The sequence below is a fragment of the Megascapheus bottae genome, chromosome 6 (genome assembly GCF_031878675.1).
Source record: "Megascapheus bottae isolate mThoBot1 chromosome 6, mThoBot2.hap1, whole genome shotgun sequence".
Classification (NCBI taxonomy): Eukaryota; Metazoa; Chordata; class Mammalia; order Rodentia; family Geomyidae; genus Megascapheus; species Megascapheus bottae.
In genome coordinates this window covers 71,344,969-71,367,837 of record NC_143514.1, presented here as the reverse complement: position 1 = coordinate 71,367,837, position 22,869 = coordinate 71,344,969, and the positions used below count along the sequence as shown (strand labels likewise).

Below are 22,869 nucleotides of genomic sequence, written 5' to 3'. Positions count from 1 at the left end.
CTGGGAGCTTATAACATGGTATAGCTTGCATTTCCCAGACTATGGGCAGAAAGACTCATTTGATTCAGCACATGTGGATGCACTCACCCTCACCCAGGCACATAGGCCAGGCAGAAGTCATGGTAACCTAACCTCAAAAGGAATGTCTCATTACTCAGAGAACTCTACTTGGTAGACACAAGCCATGAGGTCCAGCCAAAGGGCATTAATTCCTGGAGATAGAGATAGACCTTTGCCAGCCACTTGGAGGCTACCCGGCTAATAAAAACATGAAAAGCAGAATTTATTTACCAAAAGGAATTCAGCATTCAGCTTATAACTTTATTTCTTGTTCTTTTTGTACCAGTCTTGGCCTGGATACTGTCCCTGAGCTTTTTTGCCCAAGACTATATCACTAGAGCCACAGCTCTACTTCTGGCTTTCTGTTTAGCTAATTAGAGATTAGAGTCTCATGGAATTTCCTGCTCAGGCTGGCTTTGAACACACTATCCTCAGTTCTTAGCCTCCTAAGCTAGGATTACAGGCATGAGTCACTGGCACCTGGCTTTGTTCATTATTTTTAAAAGAGAAGAGTCACATTAGATCATGGAAGTTATTTACACCAAAGTAAAGATTATTAAGCTATTACATACAAATTTACTTTTAGAGATGACAGAAAAAAGAAACTTCTTAAGGATTATATAGAGACCACATATATTATACACATGAATTTCAGTTCTGATTTTTTCCAATAAATTATTGCTAAATAAAAATGTTAGCCCTACATTCCCACTGACTTTCTTCCCATTTATGTAAGAGATGTTCTGTCAACCAAAGAATAGAGTGGTGGTTTAGTTTACTTGATGATGCTGTACTGTAGTTTGGGTACTCTAGGTGGTGAGTTTGGTTTTCTCTGTGGAGACCAGGAGTGTGAACACTGTCTTGTGTCTCTGAAACCCTAGTAGCTTATCTAGTGGGTGAAAGGGAAAGCCTGAAATGCAGTCTATCTTCAGGGCTGTTGCATAAAGGTTAAGGCTGAGCTGAGAACTTTCCAGAGGGAGAAAAATCCCCAAAGGATTGACAGGAACGATGAGTCAGGAAGATCACAAGCTTAAGGCTTGTGCTACATAAGACCTTGTCCCTCTCCTCAAAAAATAAAACAGTATGAGTTTAATCCACTCTTGGGTTGTGCTGATGATTATGAGTTTGGAAGAATGGAGGAGTGTCAGGAAGAGCAGGTAAAAAAGGCGCGTTCTCACCCCAGTACTTTGGCGCACTGTCAGGAGAGCAGTAACAGAGGCGAAGTGATGCTGAGGCCTCTGGAAGGCCCCCGACAAGCCAGCAGCAGGACTGCTTAAGGAAGGAAACTTGAGTCCATTCCGGTGGAGGCAGTCATTAACCTGAGACCATTAATATGTGAATCATGTTCTGCCAACACATTGTTAGCCTTATTACAGAATATATCTAAAAGTAATAGGTTCGTGTCTTTCTAAATAGTCGATCATTCATAATGTAAATGACTTAAAGTGTTCTTTTTTTACTAACTTGTGAGATTTTAATTGCATTCTCAAATAATAAAATGACAGTTCTTTCAATTTGAAATTCAGATATCTTTGCCTAAGAAATACTCAAAATGTCATAAGACTCAGAAAGGTCTAATTAGGTAAGAACTGCACTGAGTTTGTTAAAAAATGCACTAAACACCTACTGTATGCCAGGCTGTGCTTGTTGCTAAGGGAATTGAGCCTAGAAAGCTTAATCCCTATCTTTAGGAACTATAGTAGGAGAAACAAATAAACAGAAGTCCTAATGTGGTGTGACACAGAGTGAAGGATAGCAGTGAGGCTAGAGGAATGAATCCGGTCCTCCATACTTCAGGTTTGAGGTGCAAGTAGGAGGGGTTGGATTGCGGGGCATTTTGCCCTTCACATGTAGTTCTGGTGGCTGGCTGACCTCTTTCTGGGCACTCTCATTACATAGATCATTGCAGAATGCTTCAAGGGTGAAGGGGGATGTCCAGCATTCCAGAGGCTCCTGGATAAAGTTCACGATGAGAGTCTGGATGTGCAGTCTGCTCTGTCTCTGCTGAGGCTGTGCCAGAATGCTGCTTCTGTGGCCAAATCATCTTTCTTAACCCCAGAACCAGAAGGTGTGACATCCACGCAGCCAAAAGGTAGGAGGACACCTGGCCATCCAACCAACCCAGGCTTTAAAGTCTCATTTTTTTTTTTTTTTTGCCAGAACTACTGCTAGAACTCTGGGCCTGAACACTGTCCTTGGGCTTTCTCGAGGCTAACACTCTATTGTTTGAGCCACAGCACCACTTCTGGCTTTTTCTGTGTATCTGGTACCAAGGAATCAAATCCAGAGCTTCGTGTATACTAGGCAAGCACTCTAGTACTAGGACATACTCCCAGCTCCAAAATGGATCTTTGACAGCTTGCTTAATAAATGGTTTCACCCAGGTTCTGTGTGTCATTGCAGAGGCCGCATGTTAAATATATACAAGCCGAATGAGTCTCCATTTCTGTGCCTTTGTTAACTAGGCTGGTACCCTTATAGATTGGAGAGTGTGACTGGTGTCCTCCTGCGTTTCAGAAAGCTGCATATCCACAGCAGTGCTTCAAGGCAGGGCAACTTGCTCGCTGACAGCCTTAAAGTCTGAAGCTGCTCTCATTTGGGTTAGGTACAAAGCAGTGGCCTTGCCAACCGGAAGTTAACCTCTGGCTGGCTCTGAAGCTTTGTGTTCTGACAGATAAATGAAACATTTTTCCTTTCATAAAGTTTAAACAGAATAATAAAGTATTTTCCTCCCTAAAAGTGATTCTGCATTCAGGTGCACAGAATAAGCTGAGAATCACTTTACTATTCTGTTAGATCTCTCTCCACAAACCATGCTGTCATTTTCTTCAAATTGACTAGCTTCTCTTGTGTGTCTCTAATTCTTTCTCCCCCAGGGAGCACAGAGGAGGGAAAGACCTTGTCTGTTCTGTTATTGGAACACAGAGAGGACCTGATACAGAGTATAACACAGTTGAGACCTATTGTGGAGTTCCTGGAAACAGCCAAGGAGGAATTCCTGCCTGGCTCCCAGAAAAGGGTAACTGTGTCAAGTGCCTCCTTCCCCTGCTGAATTGCTATAGTGCTTTTTTTTTTTAAATCTCTTCTGTGGCACATAGCAGTTTTTGCCTTACAATATTGTTATACCTACTGCATAATAATCACCTTGATGCTCAGATTCTTGTTTCATATCCCTTTGTGGTTCTCATAGCCACTTAGTGAGAGAAGTGCTCAAAGTAGCCATACAACAGGTGCTTGAGTGTCTGATAGACAAATTGTACTATCTCTGCTCTCACTGGATTTTCACTCTGTTACTAAAACATTTGTAATCATGGTGACTTTTTACAGAAACAGTACGTGATTAATATGTAGAAAATGAAGAAAAGAAGCACAAGGGAGGGGGACATCCCACACTTAGAGATGATTGCTGCTAACTGTTAAAAACCTACTGTCCAGTCTTTCCAAGCCATCCTCTGATGAAGTTATATGGAACACATGGTTTTCTGACTTCACTGTTTATTTAATATGCTGAAACATTTCTATACCTTCTAAATGCATTTGATAGCTGAATTATATTCATGAACATACCATTTATTCTTTTTCTTTTTTTCTTTTTCTATTCACAGTACTCTGAATGTAGGACCTTGGCTTGCTAGACTGGCACTCTGCCACTTGAGCCACACCTCCAACCCCATGAGTCATTCCTTTTCTTAAATATAATTTTACTATTATTGTTAAGGTGTTATACATAGGGGTACCATTTTCATAAGTCCAGGTAGTAAGTACAATTTTTATTGTACAATGTCACACTTTCCTTTCCCCCTCCCGCTTATCCCTGCCCCACACGTTGTGGAATTCATTTTCCATATAGTATGTATGGAATACTATGATTGCATTTGTTCACTCTTGCTCCCAGCCTTCCACCCCGTTATTCTTAGGAATTCACTTCCAGTTTTTTGCTGTTACAAGTAATGTTGCAGGGGGTGTACTTGCAGGCAAAGCTTTGCATGCTTCTGAGTATTATTTCCTTAAAGTAATTTCAAAGAAGTGGAATTTGGAACAGTGTTTGGTAGGTATTGTCAAATTGTCCTTCAGGAAGGTCATACCAATTTACTCTCCTACCAGCCAGCTGCTAAAATCCTCATAAAACTGCTAGCATGACTTCTTGAGGCAACTAGCTAACTGTATTTGTTGTGTTATTGATTTCAACTTTGTGCTAAAAATATGTCTGTATCAGAGAAGGAAGGAATATGGATAGAAAACTTTCATGGCATCAGTTCTTAAAACTATGAGAAGTGCCTTAAGTGCCAGGGAGAGAAGATGTTTAGAAACTACTGGTATAATGGCTATATTCTGGATTCATAGGGACAACTGGATCCTAGATGTCATTTTTTTCCTCAGTGATCTTACATTACTATCAACAGTCAAATAGATAAAGGGAAGCATCTAACTTTTCATCTTAAAATTGTATTTTTCAAATTAATTCTATTTCCATCTTTTTGTTTAAATTTTGTTGTAAAGGTGATGTACAGAGGGCCTACCTGCAGTTATATAAGTTAGATAATGTGTACATTTCTTTATGAACAGTGACACCCCTCCCTATATCAATTTTTTTAATTGTTGAACTTCTCAAAGAAAGATATTATTTTAAAAAAAATAAGTAGTAGCTGGGCACTGGTGGCTCATGCCTGTAATCCTAGCTACTTAGGAGGGTAAGATCCGAGAATCAAAGCTCAAAGCCACCCTGCAATGAAAATAGCCATTGTTGTAGCTGTCATGAGCTGGGCATGAGATTCTTTATCTCTAATTGAACACCAAAAAACAGTAGTAGCACTGTGGCTCAAAGTGGTAGAGCACTAGCCTTGAGCTGAAGAGCTCAGGGATAGTGCCCAGGCCCAGAGTTCAAACCCCACCACTGTCAAAGAAAAAGAAAGAAAAAAAGAATAGCTCCTGTGTTTCTCCTTGAGATTTCAGATTAAGTATAATTCCAGGCACTGAATTGTAGAAGGTTGCTTGTAGCTCTAGAAGTATCTGATGCCTTGTTGGCTAGTTTCATTCAATTACTCAACTCTAGCTTTTCCTTATTAGCCAGACTGGATGACCATGTCCTTCTAACTGTTCCATTATCTTAGTAAAACAGCAGTTAGAGATAGAGCCTAGACCCAGTCTTATTCTTTGAAGCAAAATGGACTGTGCTGTCACTTCCAGTTTACTTAACTGAAAAGGCTGTCTGTAGCAAAAGAACCTAAATTAGTTATACATCAGAATGCACATTTTAAGCATGGTCTTGCTCCACAATGGCAGCCTAACTAGATGGCAGTGCTGAGGTGAATGCTGATCCAGTAGTCAGAGTGCCATGACACCATGTGGGATGTGTGCCCAGTCCCTTGAGAACACTATGCTTCCAAGAAGTTATGTTTGTCATAGCTATAGGCTTTGTCCATAAGAACAGGTAGCGGCACATAAAAATAGCCATGTCTATAGCTGTCATTTGTTTACTATTTACTGTGTGCCAAACAATATGCTGAAGACCTTTTAAACACTACCACATTTTACCCTCTCAGCAACAGTGTAAAGCCATGGGTAGCTATCACCGTTGTTTTATAAGGAAGAAGTGGAGGCTTTGGGAGAGTGAGCAGCTCGGCTAGATTCTGCTGAGACCAGTGCTAGGCCCCAGCTTATGATCAAACACATTGTCTTTGTACTTACATGCTGAGTTCCACTCCCATAAGCAGCAGCATATCACTTCTTTTTTCAGTTTTTGATAAGTACATAGTAATTGTACAAGGTGATTTCACTGTGATGCCTCAATATAGGCATATACTGAACTTGGATCAAATTCACTGTCTCTGTTACCTGTATCCCTCTGCCCTTATTTTGTATTCGTGTCATTCATTTAGCACACTTATTTCTTAAGGAACCAAGTCCTGTTCTAGGAGTTGTGCTGGCTATACAAATGGAAGCCTATTTTTTTTTATTTTTCAATTTTTTTATTGTAATTAGTAAAAGGGTTACATGATATCTGCCAGATAGAAGGTGCATTAATTCACATACATTGATACCCTTTCACATGTCTTGGTACCCATCATCCTCCCCCCCACACCCCCACCTGTCTTGGTTTTCCCCCCTTCCCTATCAAATTTCAAATAACCAAATACAAATAAATTCAATATATCAGATAACAAAGTGAGATACTGTAACAATATGAGATAACCAAGGGACAGCAAAGGAGATGAGAGATAACATAGTACATTAAGGACAACAATCATTCATTATATGGCTTTTGTTTCAATATCCTGGAGGTCCTTTCAATTAGCTTCATACTATATGGCCTTATGTATCAAGATTTTGCTCTATTGCAGATCTCTGCTAGTAGAGCCCAAGGTTTCTACTGATTATGACAAATGAGGGAAACCATTGAGCCTAAGTTCCTTTGAGTCTGGCTTGCTTCACTTAATATGATTTTTTCTAAGTCTTTCCATTTCCTAACAAATGGGGTGATGTCATTTTTTTCTGACAGCAGCATAGAATTCCATTGTGTACAAATACCACAACTTGTTGATCCACTCATCAACTGAGGGACATCTAGGTTGGTTCCATATCTTTGCTATGGTGAATAGTGCTGCAATGAACATTGTTGTGCTTGTGGATTTAGTATGCCCTTGTTTCTGGATGGTTGGGTAAATGCCAAGTAGTGGAATTGCTGGGTCATAGGAGAGTTCTATGTTTAGCCTTTTGAGGCACTGCCACACTGCTTTCCATAGTGGTTGAACAAGTTTGCACTCCCACCAACAGTGTAGTAGTGATCCCTCCTGGTCACATCCTCTCCAGCATCTGTTATTATTCGTTTTCCTGATCCTGGCCATTCTAACTGGAGTGAGGTGGAATCTTAGAGTTGTTTTGATTTGCATTTCTTTTATGACCAGAAATGTTGAGCATTTCTTCATGTGTCTATAGGCCATTTTTGTTTCTTCTTCAGAGAAGACTCTCTTTAAGTCTTTGCCCCATTTTTTAATGGGATGGTTGTTACTTTGGAGGTTAGTTTTGGAGTGATTCAATTTTTTGAGTTGTTGATATATTTTAGATATGAGGCCTTTGTCCGTTGTTTGGTTGGTGAAGATCTTCTCCCACTCTGTAGGCTTCCTATTTAATTTACTAGCTATGTCCTTTGCCATACAAAAGCTCTGCAGTTTAATGCAGTCCCACTTATCCAGCCTTTCTCTGATTTGTTGTGATTCTTGGTCCTTATTAAGAAAGTTTCAACCTGTGCCAAGGAGGCCTAGTGTATCTCCTATTTCTTCCTGTAGAGTTTTCAGTGTGTCAGCTTTTACCTCCAGGTCTTTGATCCATTTGGAGTTAATTCTAGTGCAAGATGACAAAGAAGAATCAAGTCCTGTTCTAGGAGTTGTGCTGGCTATACAAATGGAAGCCTATTTTTTTTTTTTAATTTTTGTGGGTCATGGTGCTAGAACTCAGAGCCCTGGCCACTATCCCTGAGCTCTTTTGCTCAAGAGTAGCACTCTATCACTGAGCCATAGCATCACTTCCAGTGTTTAATTGATGGCTTTGAACTACAATCCTCAGATCTCAACCTCCTGAGTAGCTAGGATTATAGGAGTGAGCCACCAGTGTCTGGCTTGCTAGCCTACTTTTATAGAATCCTTGCAATAATTGTGCCAGTAGGAGTACTTAACTTCATTTGCAAATGAGAAAAATAATTTCCAGTGAATTTAATAACTTGGGCCAGGAGTTTGGCCTAGTGGTAGAGTGCTTGCCTAGCATGCACAAAGTCTCGGGTTCGATTCCTCAGTACCACATACATAGAAAAAAAGCCAGAAGTGGTGCTGTGGCTCAAGTGGTAGAGCTCTAGCCTTGAGAAAGTCCAAGGACAGTGCTCAGGCCCTGAGTTCAAGCCCTAGGACTGGCAAAAAAAATTAAAAATTGAAAATTAAAATTCAGTAATTTGCCCAAGGTCACATAAAATAAATATTAGAGCTGGGATATAAAACTAGGCTTGTCTGGCTTTTAGGTTAATACCTTAATAGTCTGGCTGCCTCACTATGTACCAACTTATTGCTTAGGAACCAAGATATGTCATCATCATCATCATTTTGTGCTTGGCTTGAATTTAGATCTTTCACTAAGTTTTTGTGGTTTTTGGAGATGGAGTCTCACAGACTTTTTTTTTTTTTTTTTTTTTGGTGTCAGTACTGTGGCTTGAACTCAGTGCCTAGACACTGTCCCTGAACTTTTTTGCTCAAGGCTAGTGCTCTACCAGTTGAACCACAGCTCTAATTTTGGAGGTTTTTGATAGTTAATTGGAGATAAGAGTCTCATAGACATTTCTGCCTGGGCTGGTTTCAAACCACTGCCCTCAGATCTCAGCCTTCTGAGTAGCAAGGGATTGTGGTATAAGCCAATGGCACCTAGTTTCAAGGCTTTTCTCCATGGAGCTGGCTTTGCACTGACATCTTGCAGGTCTCAACTACCTAGGTGGCTGGGATTACAAGTATGAGTCCCACCAGGGCAGTCTTTTTTTGCCAGTCCTGGGGCCTGAACTCAGGGCCTGCACACTGTCCTTGAACACTTTTTACTCAAGGCTATTCTGCCATTTGAGCCACAGCGCCACTTCCAGCTTTTTCTGTGTATGTGGTGTCAAGGAATCAGGGCTTTGTGCATGCTAGGTGAGCACTCTACCACCAGCCTACATTCCCAGCCCCCACTGGTGCAGTTTTTAAATATGAGCTCTTAAACTCTATCTCAGAGCTTTTAAAAATATTTTAATTTACTGCTTTAAAACAGGGTCTCACTGTGTGGCCTAAGCTGGCCTCGAATTCTTGATCTTTGTCTTGGCCGCCCACGTGTTAGGATTACAGGTGTGAATCACCATGCCACGTCCAAACTCTCAAATTTTAAATTATGATTCACTTAGTAGAAATCTATACAGTAGACTCTTAACCCCCAAATCTATATACTAACTTTTAAGAAAATGAGTATGTTCTATACTAACAAGAAATACGGCAAATTAATTTATTATATATGTATTTTTCACACACACACACACACACACATGTGCACACACACCTATATATAGCCAGTTCCATTATTTTAAACTGGGAATTCAGTTACAATGGTAGTCTGTAGCATACTACCATGACTGAGCTGCTTAACTGTTACTCCTGAGAGGCAGATTTCCCAAAGGAAATCTCAAATTTCAGTTACTAGGAACTGTGGATTACTTATATTCAAACAATTCACTAGTTTCAAAAGCATTTTTTTGCATATTGCATTATGGTCCATTAAGAAATAACTGTTGTAATAGAAAAAGATCTGTCTCTTATTTGAGTTTTCAATCTTTTGCTAATGTCTATGAAAGACCTGTAGCACAGCAAGGAAGAACAACGGGGTGGAATTGTTGAGCTGTGACTGGACCTGATATATGTGGCCATTGAGAATAAAAGGAATGGATAATAAATAACTAACTGGAAAGATGGTCTAGAAGAGTGTTTCATTATTTTATTTTAGAGTCCATAAACTATAGATTATCTGAGTTAAGGAAGTACAATAACAGAACTGCTCTGAAATTTATAGACTGTGATAATATAATGACCCTTACCTAACAGATGGGAACTATTTTAACTGTGTAAACTAATGACCAGTGTTTTTCTGCCTTGGAGTTTGAACAAACTTCATCAAAAGAACGTTGCTCTAACATATCAGCCAGATATAAAGCTTTTTTAAAAAATAACAAGCTCTTTGGAGGCAAAGAATGTGCACAGATTTCCAGTTGAGAAAGGTTTGCATAGAGCTCTTTCTTTGGAGAATGCTTTGAATTTTTACTGAAGCAGAGTGAGGAAGAAACTATGGCAAAAGTAGTGCTAGAAACCAGCAGGAGAGGATGTGGAGGCAGGGCATCTCATGATACTCTCTTGCTAGGTTTTCCGCTGGTGTATCAAGACACATTTTTGAATTGCCAGTAACTGGGTCTGGTTGATTGCTCCTGCAGGTGATTCTGAATTGCTGTGAGTGCAAAACACCCAAGGAAGCTGTAGAAAATTGGTTGCACACAATGACTGAAGAGAAGACACTGACCGCTGAAAGTTTGGTGAAAGTCCTCCAGGCTGTAAAGTCAACCTTGCCAAACTTGGGCTTTCTGCTGGAAATTTTACAGAAATTAGCTCCTTTGCCCAGTGCCCCAGGTATTAGTTTATTGTTCTCTGGACTACAGAAGACCCTTTGACTACATTTTTGGGGAGATGAGATACTATTAGAAAATGTTACTGCAAAACACACACACACACAATCACAAATCAGTATCTCAGTATGCTGGCAGTCAAAATCTGGAATGAAGGAACAACTTAGTCATTAAGATCCCTCCTCTGTTTCCCATATCCCAGGCTTTATCAGTGGAAGGATCATGTATGAAAGCTGAAAGAACAAAAAGTTCACACAGCTCAGCATCTTTGTTTTTTTGGTGGGTTTTTTTAAATGAGGCTATAGTTACGTTCATGAGGTAGTGAGTACATTACTTCTTGAACATTGTTTCCCCTTCCCATGATTTTTCCCACTCCCCCCATGTTGTAATAAGGTTCATTTCCAACCTGTTGTTCTGCAAACATCACTGTTACACCCTTTGTTGTTTGTTACATCATCTTATTTTTCCCCTTCCCTTCCCTGATTCACATAAACATATAGACATGTATACAGTACACCAGGTACCAAAGTCAGATGCAAGCACAACAGAGGATAAACCCTAAGGAAAACAAACCAAGAAAAAGCTTCACATAGTAAGGCACAGCATTTTGATGACTGTACAAAACTCAAGCCTTGGTCATCCCATTCCTACCCTGTGTTGTTTTCAGCAGTCCCCAGACTCACCACCTTCATGGGCTTTCAGAAAGGCACCCAGAGACAGTCATTTAAAAGCCCAGCTGAAGCAATGTGCCCTAGAATAGGAGAAGCAGGGAACACAATGTGTACTGACACATACTGGGACATTCTAGAAGTAAGGAAGAAAACAACCTCAAAACCTATTACTCAAGTATATCACTAACACTTCTGCATGTTTTATAATTTCCCTCACTAAACAGTATAATCGTATTGTTCCCTGCATTTCAAAACAGCTCCTCATTACCCTGTCTGTTTTCTGTGTAGTTTTCCATCATAAGGATGTGGATAGTGTGTTACTTGTGCTCTTATTTGGTGGCCCATGTGGTACAATGGTGGAGACGGTACACTTCCATTCTAGATGTCCTAAGTGACCATGAACTACCAACCTGTCCTTTCAAAAACAGTTCACTATCTGGCACATACTAGGCACTCAGTAAATGTTACCTCAACGATCACAAATTATATAGTGACAGTGGTTTTTATACATAGCTCTTAGGGTTAGATTTCCAGAAAATGGATATACTAGGTCAAAGTGGAGAATAAAAATATTAAATATTTGCAAAGCTAAGAGAAATACCTGATTTACTTTGATTTTTTTTAAACTTTCAAGGCAATCTGACGTTTTAAAAGTGAATGCCTAACATATGGACTCAGGGCATCCAAGCTGTGCTGTGAGTGGGCTTCATGGGCACATTTTGACTGTTTGTAGTTTGGATTACCACATGGATCATTTGCTTCAAGCTTCACAAGTAACACCCCTTGAATCTGCACATCCAAATGTCTTGCAAGTACAGCCACCTCATTACCCGCCTGTTGAGCAGCTACTGGCTTCTACCACCAGGCTCTGGCTTTCAGCATCTAGTGGTTTCATTACCCTGAAGCAGCAGGTGATAAACGTAGAGCAGAGAGCTGAATGCATGTGTAAAGTCTCAGGCAGAGGCAGCTCTTATGCCAATGTCCCTCCCTCTCTGCACCATCCTTCATCTTCCATAGAAGCACTCAGGTGGTTTTGGTTTTGGTTTTTTTGCATCAAACATTGTTGTTCTGCTAATACCCTTACAGTCCAACCAAGCCCTGAGGAGTATGGGACTGAACTATTGAGACGATACCATGAAAACCTCTCCGAGATTTTCACAGACAACCAGGCACTGCTGAAGGTTATCTCACATGTGAAAAGTTTGGCCCCTGGAGAAAGAGAGGTAAGAATGGGAGGCAGATAGGAAAACTATGTGCATACACATTGTCTTATTTTTACTCATAAGTATGCATGCATGCATACTTATGCATGCATATTGAAAAGTAGAAAAGGAGAAAGAAGAATCATTTCTTCACACAGAGAACCATATAGAATAATTGTGATTTCTATGGTAAGAAGGAAAGGTAGTCAAGAAGAACTTCATCATGTATAAGAAGTCTCTTAGCTGGTGTGGTGGCAGTGCTCACCTCTAATCCCAGCACTGAAGAGACTGAGGCAGATGGAATATGAATCTGAGGCCAACTTAGGTTATACAGCAAGATTCAGTCTCTAGATAGTAGATAAATATGTATGTGTGTGTGTCTGTGTCTGTGTCTATGTCTGTCTGTCTGTCCATGCATGTGTGCTGGAGCTTAAACCCAGTGCCCCATGCATGCTAAACAAACACTTACCATTGAACTAAATCCTCAGCCCCACCTCCAAATATATTAAAAATAAATCTCCCAGAGTGAAAGAGGTGAAGCATGTTGGGAAATACCCCCAAATTAGATTACTCAACCCTAGCACCCAACTTGTAGCTCTGCAGCTGGTGTCTTACTAGAGTCTCTTACATGCTTGTTTGTGCTCCATCTTGAAGGTTATGGAGAAGCTTGTGGAACGGGACTCTGCTTCTGGTGGTTTCAACTCCCTGATGTCAGCAGCTCTAGAAAAGCAGACTCTCCCAGCAACAACCATTTGGCAATTACTGCTAGCAGCTCGAGAAACAAAGACCTGCCCCTTGAACTTGCTCCTGGAACAAATAGAAAGAGAGCCTGGGGCCAGTGCTTTCTTCCAGGCAGGTGAGTCCTTGCCCTCCATAAGGGTTTGCCTCTTAGACTTCTTGGCCCTTCCAGGAAGAAGAAGGAGCTGTCTTCTGAGAGCTGTCCACATCCCTACCCCTAGGAATAAGGACAGACAGTTCTCCTGCTCTCTTGCTCAGTAGGGTGGCCAGAGGTAACCATTGCATACTGTGTTTCAAGAAGGCCACAGAGACATGGAGTATATTTAGAGAAGCATTAAGTTTGCTTGTTCTGACTTGAACATTACACGACACATACATGTATCAAAACATCACATGGTACCTCATAAATATACTGTTTTTAGGTCTCAATTTTTTAAAAAAGCAAAGCCTGGCATTTTTGTTTAAGGACAGTCATTTGTAAGCTTTTCAAGAAAAATTATGCAGTAATTATTCTAAACTTATATTTGTTATTTCACCCTGGTTATAATGCTGCTTGCCATTTCCTCACTTGCAGCCCTTGAACAGATTTTCGAAATGTGTTCCTTTATGGAGAGTTTGGAGTTAAGAGGTAAAGTGCAGGGAAATAGGATTTGCTGTTTTAAGTCTCCAGTCTCCGTCTCTTTCAGTGATCACCCCTGAATGTGCTGCCTTAGAAGCCATCCTGAAGCACAGCAGGTTGATCACGGAGGCCATCCAGCAGAGGACTGTGCTCCAGCACTGTTCCTCAGAGGAGAAGCGCCTGGTGGAGGCCCTCAAAGAGGTGCGGAGCAATAAAAGCAAGGCAGGAGAATTTGGCAGGGTGTTGCATGGGCCTGTCTTCATTTCTGAGGGAGGATCCACCTCTGCAGAGTCCTTGCTCTGTATCTGGCATTGTGCTGAGCGTTTCCTAGCACCTTTAGGCTTTCACCTCCAACCTTGAGGTTGATGTCATCACATTTTACAGGTGATCAGGCTCAGCTCCACAGAGTTGAGTCACATGTCTCAGATGCTTCACGTAAAAAGTGTGGCCAGCCACACAACTCAATCCTACACCAATTCCTGTTGTATAAACCTAGAAATACCTCCTTTCTGCTCTAACATGTTCTAAGCAACAACTTCTCAGATGATGGAAGTAAAGTTGTTGTCTTATTACATTTTTATTCTAGCTTCTTGAAAGAATTAAGATAAACACAGAAAGAACAAAGCTCTTGCCCATATGGGGTAGCAGGTAGTTCCAGCTCATTTTCTGTGAGGCTTCTTACAATGTGGCTGGCATCCCAGAAAAGCTGGTGGGGGTGGGGAGGGTTTGTGAATGTCCAACCCATGATCAAGTGCTTCTTGAACAGATAAAATAATAAGAGGACATAAAATTAAGTTACAGATGCACCTGTAGTGTCCTTTTGATCCAGACTAGCAGGAGGGCAAAAGTGTTAACTGCCCTGGTGACAGCTCTGCCTCTGCCTGCTCTCGGTTTGGAAGAAGGGGACTCATGTTCCAGTACAGCTCCAGAGGCAAGACTCACCTGCTGCCGGCCTCTCCAACTGCACACTTCAGAGCTGGCCTCCTGCAGCTGGTCATGTTAGCCTCACTAATTAGTCTCATGCCTGCCTCCAGGGACATCGGGTTTATTTAGATGGACTTGAAAAGAGCAGAAGTAAAATGTCTTCCAAAATGCAAAGTCCATGTGGCCATCTGTGGATGTTTCAATTTATTTTCTGCGTGCTGACTCTGCCGATAGTGTTAACATTCTGAAAGAGGATGGCTTTGAAATCATATTCTTGGCCTCTTTAAAGCCCCTATTTGAACCTGCTGTGTCTTTATGAAAGAAAGTGGTGTTTAAAAGGGTACATCTAAGTGTCTAAAAATATGAAGCTACTGATGGTGCAGAATTATTTCTAGACATTGAGACAATTACATATTATGAAAAATTATCCTGATCTTCATGACAGAAACACCAGTAGCCAAATCCTACAGCTTTCAGACTTTTTATATGAGGATCCAGAAAAGCTCTCTGAGAAATCCATGGCTGCTGAGCAGATTCTTACAGAAGACAGTAATGCCCCTGTGTGTGCCATCTTTGTACTTGCATATGTCTCTCAGTATGTGCCTCCTTTTACTCTTTGGTTAATCTTCAGTCCTTTGGCACACAGGGCTCTCCATCTATGCATCTTGAAAACTGTAAACTACTTATAGATAGAGCTGGGTCTTCTGTAGTTAGCTTTGTTGGTTTGTTATAAGTTGAAGACCATGGGGAAAAATAAAATTTGCTGATATTGACCCTGTACCTTTGTCTTGTGGTGTTCATTTAGATTCTGAGCATTTCCTCTGAGACAGTCGGCCCTGAAGCTTCCCTGAGAGCAGTGCTGAACAGAGCTATGGAAAAGTCAGTCTCAGCCATTGAAATCTGTCACTTCCTGTGCACTGTCCACAGATCTTTCCCTGGCCTACAGCCTGTCATGCAGGAGCTGGCATGTATTGGTAAGGAGCAGGGGTTAGAGGCCAACAGGACCCAAGATCTTTGTTGAGAAAAAGAAAAGGTTTCTGTAAGAGGCTATCATACCTCAAGATATTTGTTCCTCTTATATGCTTAATACCTATCAGCCAGGGGACACAGATATGACATGATGCTATCTTTGTCTAGTGGGAAGTAAAAATGACAGTGATGATACTTAGGCTTTTTAGATTCTCAAGTAGTCTCCAGTCTACTCTAAGAGTATGTTGGAAAGGTTATAAAGTAATGTAGAAACAGACTTCCCAGAGTCCTATGTTTCTCTTCTATGCAGGCCTCCTTGCTAAGGAAAATGGAGAGAAGGGAATGTGGAGGCCAAGTGATAAATTTCACCATGAAGCCAGCAACAAAGAAAATGGGAAGGCAGCTGAGGTGACTGGAGAAGACTGCCAGCCCACAGAACAAAAGGAAAAGGAGGAGACTGGTTCCCTGCCAGAGCAACAAGAAAAGGACACTTCTGCCTCCCCAGACTCTGCCAAGAAGAGCTTTGTCTGTAAGGCCTGTGACAAGAGCTTCCATTTCTACTGCCGCCTTAAGGTACACATGAAGCGTTGCCGGGTGGCCAAGAGCAAGCAGGTGCAGTGCAAAGACTGCAGTGAGACCAAGGACTCAAAGAAGGAGCTGGAGAAGCATCAGCTGGAGGCCCACAGTGCAAGTGGAGAGCCTGATGTCCCCAAGAAGAAGAAGAAGAGGCTTCCAGTGACCTGTGACCTCTGTGGAAGAGAGTTTGCCCATGCCTCAGGTACATTCTCTTTAGGCAGTCAGGAAGAATAGTAGGTAACAATGGGGTAGCTTAGGTTCTAATACCTTAGTTGTATGCCATGAGGAGCCTGGCTGGTCCTAGAGGGTAGAACGGGTTCTTGCAGAGGCCGGTGGAGGTCAGCAAGGGCATAGGGAGTCTCTATAGAGAGCCATGTCCCTGAGCCTTGCTTTCCCACCCATGAAATGGGTCCTTGACACTGCTTACCCTTTTGCCATTTTATGAAGTTCAAACTAGCAGAGCTAAACACCTAGAATAGTGCCTACAATAGAATTAGCACACACAGCTGTTCTTTATAGTAGTTACCAACTCTTGAACACCCAGTCTTCTCTTCCCCCCCCCACCCCCGCCCCATTTCTTGGCTCTTGCTTATTAAACCAGAGTCAAGGAAAACATTGGATGTATAGTCAGAGTTTGTAGCCCCTTGTTCTGGATGTTGGATGCATGTTTTATGTTCATTAAACACCCTATTTGGGGTGTCAAGTCCAATATAAGAGAGAGGAAAGGATTGGGAAAATAGACTCCAGATCACTTTATGCCTGCTTCAACTAGAAGTTGCCTGGAGGTGACTTTGGGCATTCACCTTGTGGGCACATGAGTAATGTAGTGTGCAAGGTAGAAGCTAGCATGACTCTGCTTCTTGTGGTTCACACTGTGGCTTCTTAAGCTTGGCCTAGGACTGCTTAGGTGTCCCCTGCTGGCCTCCTTGTGCTGACCACAGGTCTCTTTTGGTCTTCGGCATGCCTCTAGGCATGCAGTATCATAAGCTGACAGAGCACTTTGATGAGAAACCGTTCTCCTGTGAGGAATGTGGGGCAAAGTTTGCAGCCAACTCCACCCTGAAAAACCACCTCCGCCTACACACCGGGGACCGTCCGTTTATGTGCAAGCACTGCCTCATGACCTTCACACAGGCCTCAGCCCTGGCCTACCACACCAAGAAGAAGCACTCTGAAGGTGAGGCAGACATGTGTGCTTGTTACCCATAGACTTCCCCAAGGCCACCACTTAACCCACTCAGTACCCAGCAGATAGAGCTCTTAGGGAAATTCAAACCAGAACCCCAAATCCCCACGCATATAAAAGCCCAAGGAGCTGTCTGCACAGGCATGTCCAACACTCTCCATGGGGGGCTCAAAAGGGAAGTTGGCTGGTATAGTATCAGCACTTTGTAGCTACAATATTTATGTAAGGACAGGGATTCTCTAAGCTTTGAGGTTTGATGTACTTCAAGCATGAGAAAGACCTGGTAGATCACCTCCTGTGGATCAGGCCGTGCAGGGTACCACAGACTAGGCTGGAATCCTGTGCTTGAGGAGTAACAGCCCAAGGGATGGGATGTCACAGTGTGGGCTGTCAGGCAGGAGAGAGCTAATAGCAGGACAGAGAAGAATGCAAAGGAAGTTCAAGGTGTGGTTAGAGGGGGGGAGGTCATCATCAAGCTAGGGTCTGGAAGGACAGTTTCTTTACCTTTCCTGGTCCCTTCCTCAGCCAGCTTTCCAGACACACACTTTACCTATTCTGTTTACCCACTGTGCTCTCTGTGCACATGAGAAAACAGAAAACCATATTGTGTGATGAGTGTAGTGAGTCTCTGGTTCTCTCCTGTTCTGCATCTCACCTCTGTTTGCCGTTGGGAGTTCACACTGTACTGCTGTGAAAGGAGACTTAAATGCACCCCTTTCTGGGCAGGAGATGGATCTGTTGGCTGGCAGTGGCATGAACACTTTTTTCTCCTTATGAGCCTGATAAATAAGTGGTTCTCTCTGTGTTCAGAGTTCTGCCCCTGCCCCGTTCTTACCAGCTGTCCTCACGCTGTAGGAGGTGCTGTGTTTAAGAAATACACGTATTTGACAGGATGGCTCTGACCCCCCCCCCACCATGTGTTACAGATTGCTGAGGTTTTTATGTCTTCTCCCATATGACATTTCCCTGGTGTGTGCATTAGAGTTTTGATTTTGTTTACAAGAATGAAATAAATGTTTAGTGCCTAATGCATAAGCTCTTGTATTCACAGGGAAAATGTACGCGTGCCAATACTGTGATGCTGTGTTCGCACAGTCCATTGAGCTGTCCCGCCATGTGAGGACCCACACTGGCGACAAGCCATATGTCTGCAGGGACTGTGGCAAGGGCTTCCGGCAAGCCAATGGCCTTTCCATCCACCTGCACACCTTTCACAGTATGTACTAGAATTCTGGATGTCATGAGAACACACATCTTACTAAATGGCTCTACAAGGGCTGAGCCCTGTTCTGTTTCTTCTCCTTCCTAGTTCTCCTGCAAAACCCACAGTTGTATCACCTTGATGCTTCTTTATGTGTCTGGTCTGTGGCTTTTTCTTCCTCTTAGCCAAGCTAACATTGTTTGACTGGTGGAGGCAAATTATGCTTGAGAAAGTCTGATACTGACAGGCTCACAGAGCACTGTCCTTCTCCATGCTTGCCCTCCAAGCATGCTGGCCTGACCAGAAGAGCATGGCAGACCCTTCCTGAATAAAAGGCTGCTGTATAGGTGGTGCCTGCCATGTTCCTTTGGAAGCTTCCTGCCCAGCCTTCTTCAAGTCCCTCTGTACTTCACTCCGTTCTTAGAGCCTGCCCCACCTTTTTACTTTCCACTAGACCATCTAGACCAACAGCTTTTATTCTGCTTTCTCTATAGAGTATGTGCAAGCACGTACACATCCAGAAGGAAATGGTATAGCATTTGGCTGACCTCACATTTTCTTCAGCTTTCCTCGAACAGCTGAAGTGTAATCAACACAGTACAGCAGGAGAGTTGAGAGCCTGGGCTAAAGGCACACAAGCTTGACTTGATTCTTGACCCTGCCACTTACTTTTATTGAGACCTTAAACTTCTTTACTTTGCTAAGGCCTTGTGGAGAAAAAAAATTTGTTATTAAAACCTTTTGTTTTCTGCCAGGTGCCAGTGGCTCATGCCTATAGTCTTAGCTACTCAGGAGGCTGAAATCTGAGGATCATGGCTTGAAGCCAGCCTGAACAGGAAAGTCCTTGAGATTCTTATTGCTAATTAACCACTAAAAAGCTAGAAGTAGAGCTGTGGCTCAAGTGATAGAGAGCTAAGGACAGTGCCCTGAGTTCAAGCTCTAGTACTTACACACACAAAAAAATACTTCTACTTCTGTTATATAAAGAAATCTGAACTTTCTACCATCCAGATGGCACTAGCTCTCGTTTTGTGTGTTCCTCCTACGAGTTAAAATGTCCAGTTATACATATGGCTCAGTGAGAGCTATTTTCCTGTTGTGCCATTGGATAAGGTCCTAACTTGGTTTGCTTGACTTTATCATCTACTAAAGGAGAACAAAAGTAGAATCTACTCATAGGACTGTTAAGATTAAAGCAGTTGATACACATAAAGTACTTCACACATGCCTGCCGTAGAGCACTCAAGCATTTGCACAAAGGTTTTACCTGGGAATCTTCAGGGGGCAACCAGGAGGCATTCTCCTACTGGTGATGGCAAAAGAAACAGTGCTGCTCTGAGAATATGTTCAAAATCTCTACTAGGAACTAGAAGACTCCAAAATACAAGGGTGATACTCCCTGGAGAGCAGAGTCGAATTTAACATGTTAGACCTAAAATGAGGAATTGAGGCAAACTACTTGAGGCTACAGAGGTGGTTAATCCAGAAAGCATGCAGAATCCTTCCTCCTGGGGTAACAGTGGGAGTAGGCAGGGACTGTGTGCTGAGTTGTGACCCTTGCAGTCTGTGGCTGGCCTAGAATCTAAACAGTCTTACATCTTGCTGTGCACAGCAAACAGTGTTTCACTAACTACTGCCTGTGTTGTTTTTTCCTTTCCTTTCTCCCATGGATGGCCCTCTTGACACCAGACATAGAAGATCCTTATGACTGCAAGAAATGTAGGATGAGTTTCCCTACTCTACAGGATCACCGGAAACACATCCACGAGGTGCATTCCAAAGAGTACCACCCCTGCCCCACGTGTGGGAAGATTTTCAGTGCCCCTTCCATGCTGGAGCGGCACATGGTAACCCATGTGGGAGGAAAGCCCTTCAGCTGTGGGATCTGCAACAAGGCCTACCAGGTAACATCAGACCCCACATGCTCTCCATTTAGCTCCCCTCTTGCCCATGTTTATGGCTTGCACACGGTCCTAGTTCATCTTCAGGATGTGGCGGTTTGAGTAACTCACCAAGAGTGTGCTGGGGACGGAGCTCAGTTGAAGACCTCGTACAGAGAAAGCAATCAGAAGAAGCTTATAATTCAGATTCTCTGAGAAGCTCTGATAAGAATGATGCAGGGAGACCAGAAAGCTTGTGTCTCTCCTCTTGGATTTCAGCCTTGCCATGAGCTATTGCTCTTGTTTCCCTTGAATGCTCACATTCTATAAAACCTATTTGTGGGGGAATGGCTCAAATAGGAGAGTATCTGCCTAGTGTGCTTGAGGCCCTAAGTTCACACCCCAGTACTGCTCATCAATCAGTGTGAAACTACAGGGTAATAAAGTGATTTTTGTAATGAAAGAATCAAAAGAATGATAATGTAGAATGAAACACTACCCAGACCTTTTTTAACACAATTCTTGTTTATTTATTTGTTGAGCTTCCAGAAAATGGCTCTGTTTTCATACTAATGTAACCAAAAAAACCACATTTGTGAGAAATTAGTCACAAAGAAAAGAGTGCCCCTTGTTGGTATAAGATTGAGGGCACAGAAGCCTAGCAGCAGACTTACAAATGGAGGGCTGACTTCATGCCTGGCCTCATGATGTCTGACAGCTCAGACCTGGGCATGGTCTCTGGAAGACAGGAACTGTAGGTGTTCCCAGTACTCTCTGGAGCCAGGGAAGAGAACGCTTGCTCTACTCAAAGAGCCCATAGTTTGCATTCTGGCGGGGTGTTCCACCACACCCCTGCGCTCTGGGAAGCAGTAGATGTGGCCCCGTGCAAAGAACAGAGGTCCACGGGTCCCATTCTTTACTCACCATGTGACCCTGGCAAGTCAGCTCGAGGTGTCAGCTTCTGGCCAACCTGGAAGCCCTAGCATCTGCTCATGAGCATGCAGGAGTGAGGGCTTAGGGAAGGCTTGGCTCAGCCCTGCCTGAAGCAGCCTGTCAATGAATTCAGAGTTGCTTCTCATGTCAGCACTCAGCGTGATGGGTAGAAGTATAACTGTAGCTCTCCTGAAGACCTTGTGAGCTTTCCAGCTTGTTGGAACTTTCTAACGTTCGTCTCAATCCTTGCAGCAATTGTCTGGTCTGTGGTACCACAACCGGACCCACCACCCGGACGTGTTTGCTGCGCAGAACCATCGCTCATCCAAGTTCTCTTCACTCCAGTGCAGCTCCTGTGACAAAACCTTCTCGAGCATGATGGAACACAAGGCACACATCAAAGCAGAGCACACAGGTGCTGTTGGTGCCGGGAGGGCAAGCTGCCACTTGGGCACAGTTCAGTGACATAGCACCCAGCTACTGTCCTGAGATGCCAACCTGTTTCGCTTTGGTATGGTGGGCTTCCTCTGCTCTGCACAGCATGCCTGGAGGCTATAGCTTATATGGCAGCAGTTCTTAAACCTGGAAGCCTAGAACAGTGTAAGCTCCTCGGAGCACCTGGGAGGATATTAGCTTTGTTGGCAGCTGGGCTGGGTGGAAATCCTGACTCGAGCACTTCTTACCAGCTGCATGACCTTGGCAGGTGACTTGCCTTTCATACTAAGTCTGCTTCCTTTTCTCAAGAATGGGGGTTATTACTTCCTACCTCTTAGGTCCATTGGGGATAGTCCGAGCAGCTGTCAGTTCCAGAGCATTTCCTATATACAGGCGCCAGCCACACACTCTATTTTATCTTCTGGTTTTCACTCTTCGTGTCCAGCTTACACAAATCTCCTCAGGCACAGGTTTCTGGATGCTCGTGTGGAGTTCGAGTCCTTGCCTCACCTCAGCCCCTTACCCTCTAGCCTTAGAAGGACCATCTTTTATTCTTCCAATCACATTTTCTCTCGACTTTACAGACCTGAAGTTCCATGAGTGTGACCAGTGTAAGGAGCTCTTCCCCACGCTGGCTCTGCTCCAGGTGCATGTCAAGGGCCAGCATTCAGGTCAGTGCTCCTCCGTGCATCCCAGGCCACGTCATTAATGGACTTGCACCTCCATTTCTTTCTTTGGAAGATGGGAGCAGTCCTAGCACCAGCCACACAGGGTGACAGGCCTGGCACCTGGAAGCATCCCTTCACGTTAGCCATGACTGTGGTTGATTTTGCTGTATTTCATCTACTCTAGAGTGCCATCGTACAAGACACACCATTTTAATGAATAAGAAAGAAAAGTGTTGCTGATGAAACTAGAATATGTAGGTTATTCTCAGTGCTAGTTGAGTCTAACTTTGGTTTTTATCATGTCACTCTCTCTTGTTATATTTTCCTGTTAATCAATTTACCTCTCAGCCCCTCTCAGTCCTGACTGCTGGGGAGATGTTCCCTCAAAGTTTACTCTTCTAGTAGAGTACCAAGTATAGGATTCCAGCAAGAACCAGAAGTCATTGGCTTGGCCTCTTGGATATAATATAAAACTAGACTGTCCTTGATCCTTGGTTTGGGGATGTAGTTAAACCTTTCGCACTTAACCTCTTCCCTCCTGGACTGTGCTCGGTCCCTGTGGGTTAAAGGTAACAGTCATCCTCTGTCATAGGAATACTCTTCCAAACCACAGGCACACACCTTGCCATGTTG

General features: G+C 43.0%; 1 protein-coding gene across 1 annotated transcript in view; it reads left to right on the top strand.

Moving 5' to 3' along the window:
• Window positions 1-22,869, top strand: part of Zbtb40 (zinc finger and BTB domain containing 40) — a 71,109-nt gene that overhangs the window by 43,209 nt on the left and 5,031 nt on the right. Inside the window, exons 4-16 of the mRNA XM_090335604.1 lie at window positions 1,960-2,152; window positions 2,937-3,079; window positions 10,046-10,238; window positions 11,992-12,128; window positions 12,762-12,963; window positions 13,532-13,665; window positions 15,194-15,362; window positions 15,668-16,135; window positions 16,904-17,110; window positions 18,171-18,335; window positions 20,010-20,224; window positions 21,386-21,548; window positions 22,153-22,239. Coding sequence (XP_090191730.1) covers window positions 1,960-2,152; window positions 2,937-3,079; window positions 10,046-10,238; window positions 11,992-12,128; window positions 12,762-12,963; window positions 13,532-13,665; window positions 15,194-15,362; window positions 15,668-16,135; window positions 16,904-17,110; window positions 18,171-18,335; window positions 20,010-20,224; window positions 21,386-21,548; window positions 22,153-22,239 — 2,476 coding nt within the window. The remainder of the gene's footprint in view (window positions 1-1,959; window positions 2,153-2,936; window positions 3,080-10,045; window positions 10,239-11,991; window positions 12,129-12,761; window positions 12,964-13,531; window positions 13,666-15,193; window positions 15,363-15,667; window positions 16,136-16,903; window positions 17,111-18,170; window positions 18,336-20,009; window positions 20,225-21,385; window positions 21,549-22,152; window positions 22,240-22,869) is intronic.